Raw genomic sequence first — 11,865 nt, 5'->3', positions numbered from 1 at the left:
AAAAAAAACGAGATTATTCAACAACAGCCATGAACACTCTCGGGTGGGTATATGTAGGCCTATGTAGACTAACTTCATTTTTGTTCGTTCCACAGATAGACCTACAGTATAATAAGAGGTTCCACATCACACACACGCACGGCTTTTTGTTTTATTTTGTCAGCTCACCTGTCTTCCTGTATCATCCGGGTTTGACTGCGTCGGGTTTGACGCAGCACGTCCGTGAGAGAGCGCTGCTGCCGTCGCCTTGTCGAGTCATCGCCAGAAAAGAGAGGAGCACTGAGCAGACGGAGCCGCCGTCCAGGTGGCTTTGAATACAGGGGGAATAACTGTGGACCGTGGCGGACTTATCGCGCCCACACACGGCATACAAGAGGAGCGAAGCGGCGGGACACGGGGAGCGCGGATGTGGATATAGCATCTTTTGAGTGGAACTTGTTTTTTTTTTTTTTTGCCTTTTTGGTGGCGGTTGCAGAGCCGGACTCAGACAACACACAGACAGACAGAGAGTAGTGCTTCAGCCGCCGCAACACACACACACACACACACACACACACACACCAGCGAGCGGACTTAGCTGCTTTCTCTGCCCCGTGGGAGGTGTCAGTCTGTCGGCTGTGGCCCGCTGCACGTACCGCTCACCTTAGACCCTTTTTCAAGAGGGATACGCTTCTAGCTAAGTTATGTTTTTGTAAATAGCTTTGTATATATTTTTTTCTTCTTCTCGGCAGCCAACTGTGGCTTTAATGTGACGCACTATACTGACAGTAAGTGCTGTGTGTCGGAGCGGACCCCCACACTGCAGAGGAGTTCAAGGCTTTTAGATCAAGTTTTTCACCCTCATATTTCTGCGGTGCCAACACAACACACGCCGATGTGATAGGTGACTATGCCTTTTTTGTTTTGTTATAATGCCCTATCCAAATCGTGACTGCTTGTTGCTTGTGTATTGCTTTCTGCCCGTAGGCAAAGTTAGCTGCATTGCCTCGTTTTTTTTTTAAATAGTTCCTCAACAGGCAGCAGTGAACCCCTCACTGCACGCTTGGCTAACTCACACTTTTCCTACAAAATGCTCAAAGTTCAGCACATTTAGCACCTTTACCATCAGAAATAGCCTATTCATTTACACACAGTTTAATTGTGCATTTTGTCATATTAGCCGATGTCAACAATACACCTAAAATGTCCCCTTTAATTGCCACTCTGCTCATTTTAACAGTATGAACATCTCTGTCATTAGGTATGAGCCGATCATGAAGAGAGCAATTTGTCCTTGTTGTCTGCATTGACTGATAGCACATTATTTTTTATTAAATAGTGTCAGCTTTATCCTGGCATAGGCTACCATCTATTTTGGCTATGCTTCAATGTTTATACGTAGTAGGCCTATGTGCATTTTATTTGGCAGGTAAGACTTGTCCCTGCAAAAAATACAATATTAGTAAAAAAAAGTGTGTTATTTTTGCACTCCTCAAAAGATGACTTCCCACTTCCCTGATTAAGTAAGTCCAGCCTGCTCTGATTGGTCGAAGCAGCACACCTGTGATAGTAATGTAAAACAGACAGATTTTTTTTAAATATTTTGCACACCTTTTAGAACTGCTGCAGTCTTTTAAAACTGCTGTTGATATCAGTTTGAATTTGTATATGTATGTAGGCCCTTGTTACAGTTCTGTTTATATGCCCTCACCACCAACACCGCCCAGCTGTTGTGAAATCAGCCTCATAACATCTTTTCATGGCTCATTTCTTAAATAAGCAGTGCATGTCACGCTGCATGCATGTCACAATCACAACAACAAAAAGGCAGATGTCTTTCACCAGCAATAAGCTTTAGATCATTTCCAACCCCAGTTTCCCCCATGGGGATCATTGACGTTGTTCAGTGTTGTCCCAAATTATGAACATTTTGTGTGCAGGCCAGGCCACAGGCACAGAGGGCTCGGGCATACGGCTACGGGCTGAGATTGCTAGATTGGAGAGATTGTTTTGTGGTTTTGTTGAAAAGAAAAAAACACACCCAGTGATAAAACTTCAATGAGAGTGGCTGTCTCATTCTTGAGTCATGTGTCTAGTCTCTTGAATCCCTATCACCTCATTGCCTTAATTGCATTACCTGATTGATGGTGCAGGTCTAACTCACTACAGTCTGCAGCACCTGCAATGCAACCGGAGACATCTGGTTGAGTGAATGACTTCTCTTTAACTCAAGGGAAGCCATGCAGGTGCCATTAATTGCGAAATAGTTCCTAGGCTCTATAATCAGAGGGGATTATATTAAGCTCATTTTAAAACCGGTTGGTCACATACCATTTGAAAGTAGAAACAAGCAGGCGTAATTTACCTGATGGCCTTGAGGGATGCATACTACTGTGACCTCTCCAGTAGCCTACTAATCCTTCACCGCACTTCCCTTAACATGAGACAATATACAGAAGTCCTTTGGGGCCAAACGACTCTCTGGTGTTGTGTATCGTCACTACTAGGAAATCACAAGGACAGAGTCGACTCAGTGAATTAACGATAACAATAGCAGTAGTTGAGCAATAGCACACAAGATCCTATTAGCGGTCTGGCACTCTGTATTCATAAGGGACTGATTTAATGGAAGAAACGGTAAAGATGACTAAACTAAGTTGTTCAAGTTTTCCTCTGTGCGTCAGCGTTGATAAGACATGGAAAGATAATGTATGGGTCATTTTAGTTATGAATAATTGCACTCTGAATGATTCCTGATATCACACACTCAAATGGGCTAATGTTCCTCTGTGCCAGCGTCTCTTGAACGATGACGGGGTTGAAGTTATCTGCAGGGTGTTATGTAAAGGCAAAGTGCCAAATCAGTAAGCATATTTTTTGCCACTAACTCAGTTTTCTGTAATGCGATACACTTGTACATTGTCCTCAGATATGTATGTAGTGTCTGTGTAGTGCTTCTATCTCAGGTTTGCCCCCTTTCCCGCTCATGTTAAGCTGCTGAATTGCCACAGAGCAGCCTAACCTTGAGGTCAGCCACGGCTGCGGTGCCTTTGGGGCTAAATTTGGAACGTGGAGCAATTAGGCGCACACACTCTGCTTCACTGCACTGCATTAACTACACGGGGGCAATTTGGAGGGAACTTTTGGGGTAGGATGTAGATCATTTTTATTAACAAGCTTCGGAGTCGCAGCTCTGGGCTCAACCCAAGTCAAATGTTCACTAATAAACCTCAAACCGGGAAAAAACTGGGTTAAGACACTGCTTTCACCATTTTACCAAACACATTGCTCAGGAATGGAACGTCCAAATGACGGCTTGGTGTGAGCTTTAGCGGTTTAAGGCGCTGACAGATGTGTCCACTGCGACCACAAAATTGTGGCAGCATTTTTTGTCTGGGGTTCATTTCCCACCCTGACTCTTTCCTATCACTCGTCACAAGGCACATGGTGTTAGAATGTCACGGTATCTGTCGGCTCATATGCTCTACCAGCCACTTTGGCAGGGAACCAAGTATCGTTTGGGGGTTGCCATTAAGTTGCTTGGGGTCAATTGAAATCAGGTGGTGAAATGTGCAATGTATGGTCATTTATCAAGAAAATGGAATTTCAGCATCTTACCCTTTTCTTCCTTATCTCGTTTAATTTCCAGTGACAAGGACGTAAGCAGTTGGAGCCGGGCTAGGCTAGGCCAGGCTCGGCCTACCTAGCCTTCCGTCTGGCCTCACCAGGCGGGGGCCAGCCACCTCTCTGGGTAGTCCTACCCTCCTAAGAGCTGTGCGGGCTTCGGCCTGTTCCTGCACAGACTTCACAAGCTCTGACGGATTGGATTCCAACCATATTTCCCTCTTATCAGCCTTTGCTGGTCTGTAAGATCTCCAACCCCCTTTCCATGTCGTGGTCGTCCCCCTCTGGATGTTGGCAGCAGAATGGATTCGGGTGTTAATTTGACGGTTACCACCTCGTTGCGGCGCTTGCATCCCCCCTCCTTTGACTGCTTCTCGTCCCACCCCTCCCCGATATTTAAACGAAAGCCCCTTCCTCTTTCTCGGGGCTTCTTCCCCGAGCCCAGCACAGAAGGGCCTTGTAGGAACTGTAGGTTGTCTATCTGTTGAAACAGTTGACATTGCAAAGAGGAAGTAGAGTTAATAAACTCTTACTAAAAGAAGGAAAAAAACTACAGAACACCATGGAAATTGCTGCATTCAGTTGTTTTGGTTGATTGATTTTTTTTCCGTCACCCATCTGCTTTGTTTTGCCCGGAGTTCGATCTGAAATTGGAGAGTTTTTAATTTTAGAAAGAAGCCTGTTGAGATTGGTGCCCCCCCCCCCCCCCCTCCAAACACACACATAATCCACACGTATGTTGGTGTGATCCACTCGCATCCAACACGTCCGTATTTATTTCTAAATACAGATTTTTTTTCTCTTTTGTGGTCTGAGCCCTGGGGGAGGAATGTCTGACAGCAGCAGTAGCAAAGCGGTGAAATTCATTGCCCCGGCCCCCCCTTCCCCCCGCCCCTCTCCCAACACCCCCCACAAAAATGTGAACGGCTCTGCCAGTTCGGACACGCGCGTGGTGGAGAAGCTCTCCATTGACAGCGGGCAGCCCGAGGTCCAACGCCGGCGCCACACCATGGACAGGGACTCCAGACAGGCCGAGCACCGCTTCTTCCGCCGCAGCGTCATCTGTGACTCCAATGCCACCGCCTTGGACCTGCCCAGCAAAGCGGCCGTCATACTCACCTCGCCTCCGGACTGCGAGCGGCCTCCTAGCTTCTTCCTCCCACTGCCCTACTCCGGGCCTGGGCCTGGGGTAGGGGATGCTGGAGGAGTGGAGGTCCCAATAGGTCCCTACACCACGCAAAGCTCTGCCCTTCAGCCTGGTCTAGGGCTCGTTGGGGAAGTTGCAGAGGGGCACGTTAAAATACATGCAGAGGAAGATTTAGGCATTGTCACGGTTGCCGTACCCACCAGTAGCCAAGTGGAACCCGGTCTAGAAAAAGAGCCCACCCCGACAGCATTAGATGTAACAGACAAATCGGCAGGTAAGCAGCAGCCTGAAGTCATATTGCGTCCCAGAGGAGGGGCAGAGGCCACGCAGCAGGCGGCGAAAGACGGGAAAGCGACGGAACGCAGTCCGACCAGTGAGGAGAAAGAGAGGGAGACAGAGGAGGAGAAGGAGCTGGCCAAAGCTCGGGCGGAGCAGAGGGAGGCCGAGAAACGAGTGCAAGACGATATAGAGGAGGTGGAGACCAAAGCCGTGGGGACGTCCCCGGAGGGACGCTTCCTAAAATTCGACATCGAGCTCGGGAGAGGGTCCTTTAAGACCGTGTACAAGGGGCTGGATACAGAGACTACTGTGGAGGTGGCGTGGTGCGAGCTCCAGGTGAGTCCAGACTCTTTAATCCGTCACATCTGTCTTCTCATGTTTATCTGGTTAAGGCTTCCATGAAATGCTTTTTTATGGTTGTAGTTGAGGTGTACACATCTCCCTCTGCCTTTGCATGCATGTCATATTTCTACCTTGCGATCTTGAGATTACTGCAGTGCTATCTATTAGGGCCCGATCGATATTGATTTTGGAGTGCCGATGCCGATTATTTTCAGAGAAAAATTACGATTAAGATTAAATCGGCCGATTAAAAAAAAAAAAAAAGAAAAAATCCCCAAAATATATATTGAATTTTTTTTGAACCCTTAAATATATATATACCTTTTACTGTTGAAAATATGTACAGGAACTTTTTCTTTATTGCAATACGCATTGTCTAAAAAAAATAAAGTGTAACAAATATGTCTAAATTCAGACATTATGCATTTTATCTTACTGCACCCAATCCTCTGGAACTCCCTCCCTCCCCCCCAAACAACATCAGCATCTCAGACTAAATAAACTCATTCAAAAGTCAGTTCAAAACTCACCTCTTTAAGGAAGCATAATGACACCTGACTCCACTTCAAACCTTATTTAAATGTTTTCTGTATTTTGTTTTCTTTTTCTATGATTCTCTATGATGTAAAGTGTCTTTGAATGACCTCCAAAAAAGCACCATATACATTCTATCAATTATTATTATTATAAACTGCCTCTGCTATTGGTTGCAGGTGGGACCGTCAAGTGTAAATTAATCCAATGTATTACAACACACCTGCTGCTGCTGTAAATAGGCTATAGCATTAATGCTATTCAATTAGGCTACCTCCAGGGCAGCAATACATTTCACACATGATTGTTTAAAAAATAAAAAAATAAACGGCCGATGCCGATAATTCCGAAATATGCGAAAATCGGCCGATAAATCGGTCGGGCCCTACTATCTATGTGAGAACTTCCTGTTCACCATCAGATGCTTTCCTGTATACAAGTTTCACAAGGTTAGATTGCAATGTGTTTGAGATTAAGATACTGGTGCAGATAACATCCTGGCAAAATGTGTTTGAGTAAAAGCGTGACTATAGTCTTCAAGGGTCATAGTAGTCCTGCAGTGTTATTCAGATGTTTCCTATATCGACAAGATTTGTGTTTTTTTTTTATTCCAATGTAGCAACAATGAGGTAGTTCATTCTCAGAATTGTTAAACTCCTTTGAAATAAATCCTGGCTTGGATTAATATGTCTCAATTTTGAGTTGCTTTGAGATTAATTCCACATTTCGTCTTTGGTTTTTCCTGTCTTCAGTTAAGGCTGTGTTTCACTAAGTGCTTTGTTACACTGGCACCAAAATAGCTGCCATAATTCTTTCTCCCAATTAAGTTGTGTACCTCATGAATGCTGGATTCTATCTCTTTCTTCTCGGGCTGGTTTATTGCAAAAAAGAGCTTTATCGCAATGAAGGGCACTGCTTAAAAATGAAAGGTTGACTAGTTATTATATATTCATAATATTGAACTATATCTGTAGCAGCTCCGTGGGCCAAAATTGTGTTTGTAAAATGCAGAAACAGAATAGTGAGATGCAGAAACACATGTCTAAATCTTGTCCTCGGTTACTCATACTTATTTTGCATGAATGACATGCAAGTCTGGTGCAACTCATAGTAGCTATAGTGTCTCATGAAGTTATTTTCCTGTTACCCATAGTTTGTTTTCATTGCTACATCCCTACCGTTTACCTCCACAGAGTTTCTGGTTTTAAAAGTTGACTTTTTATCAGTTCTTGTTATAAATGTGTGTGAACGGATGCTGCGGTGCCTCTGATCACCACGACCACAAGTTGCATAAATTAATGTTGAATGAGGAACAGGATGCCGAACAGTCAATGCCCTATGTTTGATCTGTCGGTAATCAGGCCTCCATTATCAACATTATCTTAGAGGTTAGAGAAGTTATCCCACCATTAGATACTTTCATCACAGAAATCCCAGTAGATAGTCTGGGAATTCAGAGTATATTGACAGTAAAACAGTCAGACTGTTATCTCTCAAGGACTTATGGTGCCCTTAAGTCAGACACATCCATACACAGCTTCTCCCACTGTAGCTTATCTGTGGCTATCAGAAGACTGGTTGAACTGGGGCAGGTTTCGTTCTCAGTCTGTAGATGTGGAAAAGATGAACAAAAAAAAGGCTGCGTCTTGTAAAATGGTGTGAAACATGAGACAGGATGGCACACGGTTAACCACAGGATGCTCTTGCTACATTATGGTGCACTGATGCAACTTCTGCAGTGAGTGTGTGTTTGTCAAAGTGTGTATTGTGTGTGTGTGTGTGTTAATGTGTGAGGAAGAGTGTGAAAGTGCGAAAAAGCAACATGTTGAGGTGTTGCATGTGTGTTGGCGGGATAAGTCAGGCTGACAATAAAGCAAAAAAGAAATAGTGTCCTTGCAGCTCGCCTTGTTGACAAATGGGCACGGAGACAGAGGTGGGTTCAGTAGGCGGAGCTGTAACAGTCTCAGCTAGTCATGTGACATTCAGGGCATTGACCGGGCTGGGTGTGAAACAGAGGCCAAAAAACATCCAGACACGTGGAAGTGTTTGCCCCGATGAAAGACTTGTTACTTTGCCCAAGAAACTTTACAATTATTTATTTTTTTATCTTTTGATCAATTCAATCGATCAGAAATCAAGCAGAAAAATGACAGAAAAGTCATTAGGAATTGAAAGGCACCGGTAACCAAGACTAGTTTTTTATCCTCTGTTCCATTTTCCTTTTTAATCAAAACCAAATAAATGTGATGAGGCGAGACGGTGTAATCCAATGTTTTCTCTGCAAATCTGCGCGGAGCGTTTGTATCACTCTGCATATTTCCTGTGGGAGCGAGCAAGTTTGTTTTGCTGTCACCCACCATCACAAGATGCTCCTCGAGTCTTTCTGAATCCCAGGAGTTAAAATCAGCTTCGCCTAATGCCCCGCGTCTAGGAAACGCCAGCTTGTTTACCAGAAAACAAACTTCCAGCCTCTCTGCCAAGCTAGCTCCCTCCCTCTGGGTCTTTCTTTCTCTCCTTCTGTGTCTTCTGCTTGTCAAATAAGGGTGAAACTCAGGTCAGATTCAGACCTAAGATTGATTTTGATGGCAATTTTTAAAACTCTTCGTATTTGGTCAAATAATCAGAATGAACGGGCTGATACATCAGTTGTATGCTTTAATACATGTTTTATTTAATACACCATGAATTACTGGAAAGGGAATTTCCATTAAACATATAGGCCATGTGTTACATAAGGATACTGAAGGCCTGGGGTGACTGAGCTATATGCATGCAGAGACAAGTACTTTTCTACAGGGCCTGGCTGTAATCCTGTGTGCGTGTGCACATGTCTGTGTGTGTGTGTGTGCTTGTGTGCCAGAGATGACTGAGCAATTGCTGACATGTGGCAAAATGGTGGGAGTAAAGTTACACACACACACACACACACACACACACACACACACATACACACACATGCATTCACGGACATGGACACACACTTGACAAGTAATCACATTTGCTCACTGGGTGGGCACGGGAACAGGAGATCTGTGGGATTCAGCAGGATCATCTGGAACTTTTTCTGATTTTCTTTAGGTGCAAATGTGTGTTTGTACGTGTGAATGAGTGAAGTGTGAGTGAGTGTGTCTTTCCATCCCTTTGACTCATATTTGTGTGTGTGTTTGTGTGGCTGTGTGGCCTCTGATCCATAGCAGGTTAACTTCTGTTTCCAGGAGAATAAATCCATAGATGGATGGAAACAGAGGAGGAGGACGGCGGTGCAGCAGACTGTTTGCTAAGTTTGATCAAATAGATTGATGATTAGATTTAGAAAGAAGAGGAAGGTTAACCAGTAGCTTATCTTAAAGTGCCTTGTAAGACCGTCTGGTAGAGAATAGATCCAGGTCTCCTGGAATGAGAGGAAATATATATAGAATAAACGTTTCATATTGCCAAGAAATAACTTTAGAAGAAAACGGTGTTAACCACAATATTAATGATACCTGTTGACTATCTAAGATGACTTAGAAGCCATCACTCAAGTGGGGTAATATTGGTTAGTGGTATAGTTTCCAGAATCAGTGTTGTACAATCTGTATCTCTATAACAACAAAATGGGCAATTAGTTTCTTTCCAATTTCGCCGGCAATTCAAGCAATGGGAAATGTAGTTCATTATGAAGGAAGATGTCACTATGGAGTGAATATTTATTTGAGTTTGGGACTGGTTTTTCAGACAAAGGTGAAGATCTTGCTGCCCTCAGCTTGAGTAGATTAGCGCTTGTCTCAGGCGAGCTGATGGGGTCAAGCACACAATCAAAACAAATACTACGTAAGTGGCAACAGATTGACTTGAATCCTCCGTGAAACCGAGATAAAGTCAAGAGAGTGAGAGAGTCAACTGAGGGGCAAGGTAGAGATAGAGTTGAGAGGGAAAGAAGAAAAATGAATGGACCAAACAGAGGGCGGGGATGGAGGGATGAAGGGGTAACGGTCAATGGTCTGCCCCCTTGTGTCAGAGGCCACCGCTAGGAGCCTGTCCAGCGTGTAGGGGCTAGATTGAGAGAGAGAGAAATACATTGAAAAGTGAAAACATTACATTTGGAGAACTTTATGACAGGTGGTCGGAGGAGGAGGATGAAGAATGGAAGGAAGGAATAGAGATATGGGGAAACGTGGGCAGGAGGGAGGGAGGAAAAAGTGGGAGAGAAAAGACAAAAGTAAATGAAAAGGGGGGCATAGGAGGGAGAGGAGCATAGAAAACGAGGATGCAAAGATGTGTGTGTGTGTGTGTGTGTGTGTGTGTGTGTGTGTGTGTGTGTGTGTGTGTGTGTGTGTGTGTGTGTGTGTGTGTGTGTGTGTGTGTGTGTGTGTGTGTGTGTGTGTGTGTGTGTGTGTGTGTGTGTGTGTGTGTGTGTGTGTGTGTGTGTGTGTGTGTGTGTGTGTGTGTGTGTGTGTGTGTGTGTGTGTGTGTGTGTGTGTGTGTGACCTTAGGCTCTTTGTTCCACTGGACCTTGCAATTTCTCCCTCAACAGCCACACAAGGAGGATTAAATCCCCTCCCCATACACAAACACAAACACACACACAGGGTTTTTGGGGGCTTCAAGGATCTCCTTCAAAAACCGGTAATTCAATCAGAGGGAAACTGGCCAATGGGCTCAGAGCCTCAGACGATTCCTTTTGTGGCTTGATTTGCACCCATGCAAAAACATTTGTTTCTTCGTTGAAATGTTTGACATTAAAACAACAAAGGAGATTTTAACACTGAGTATTGCAATTCCACCATCATTTTTGCAAACTCATACATTGCTATTGTGAAGTGCTTTATTGCTAAGTCATGCTGCTAAGTCTGCAGCCCCCTGACATTGACAAACTGAATCACATGCAAAGCAGCTAATGAACACGGCTCAGCGTGTCCAATTTTAGCGTCGCGGCAATTTGTTTATAGCGATGACCGATTTGAACCTGCAGTGCTGGCCTGAAACAAAACCTGTCCACGTGTTGGTAAAGTATGTATATATTAAATTAAAGCTGTGCGCTGTATTTTATGAAGAGATAAAAAATGCCCAGGTTTCTACAGTGAGGTGAAACAGCTAGACTTTCCAGGGGTTCACATTTCCCTGACAAAACAGTCGACTGCAGCTGTGTCCAACCTTCTGGATCTCACTGCTGATTGATTCTGAAGTTGCTATAAAGTAGTAATGGCCTCTTGCTCTAAAACGCAAACGCACACAGACAGACAGACAGACAGACAGACAGACAGACAGACAGACAGACAGACAGACAGACAGACAGACAGACAGACAGACAGACAGACAGACAGACAGACAGACAGACAGACAGACAGACAGACAGAAAAGCAATGGAAACTAAAAAAAGCAATGGAAACTGTGTTTGCAGTTTAAGCATTTTCTCGTAAATGTTTTAAATGCTGGCTTCAGATAATTTACTCACTTCCTTTTCCGCATTAACACTTTCTCTAATGCCCACGTTCCTCTCTCTCTGTGTGTGTGTGTGTGTGTGTGTGTGTGTGTGTGTGTGTGTGTGTGTGTGTGTGTGTGTGTGTGTGTGTGTGTGTGTGTGTGTACACTGTAGCTAGCTTTGGGGGATTGTTAACTTATTCATTTGGATGAGCTCAACTCTAATAAGAAGAATAAACTCGCAGGATATTTCCCTGTGTTTTTAATGCGATCGACAAGACACACGTTTTTGTGGCAGTAATATAAATTATTGTTGGGATTAACACTTGCCCTGCTGTAGTCGGGATGGAAAATCCCCAGCAGTCACTGTACAGTTATTGGTAAATGGCTTGTAGATGTGGCTGTCAGTCATCATGATAACATCACATATCATTCTCCTCTTGATAAATCCATCTGTAAAATGGCCAATCAAGTTTGTTTCCTTTCCACTTTTAAGAGTTGGTTTTCAAACAGGTCAAACCCGGACACACTCTTGTGTGCACAAACACGTGTCAAGC

At 44.2% G+C, this 11,865-nt stretch overlaps 1 protein-coding gene across 1 annotated transcript in view; it reads left to right on the top strand.

The window, feature by feature from the left end:
• The first annotated feature begins 285 nt into the window (after positions 1 to 285).
• wnk1b (WNK lysine deficient protein kinase 1b) overlaps positions 286 to 11,865 on the top strand; it is an 88,070-nt gene continuing 76,490 nt past the window's right edge. The window contains exons 1-2 of the mRNA XM_080051164.1: positions 286 to 883; positions 3,629 to 5,365. Coding sequence (XP_079907290.1) covers positions 4,433 to 5,365 — 933 coding nt within the window. The 5' untranslated portion in view covers positions 286 to 883; positions 3,629 to 4,432. The remainder of the gene's footprint in view (positions 884 to 3,628; positions 5,366 to 11,865) is intronic.

This window comes from Ammodytes marinus (assembly GCF_949987685.1).
Source record: "Ammodytes marinus genome assembly, chromosome: 22".
Lineage (NCBI taxonomy): Eukaryota > Metazoa > Chordata > Actinopteri > Uranoscopiformes > Ammodytidae > Ammodytes > Ammodytes marinus.
The sequence above is the reverse complement of the archived record's forward strand: the minus strand, read 5'-3'. Positions and strand labels throughout refer to the sequence as shown.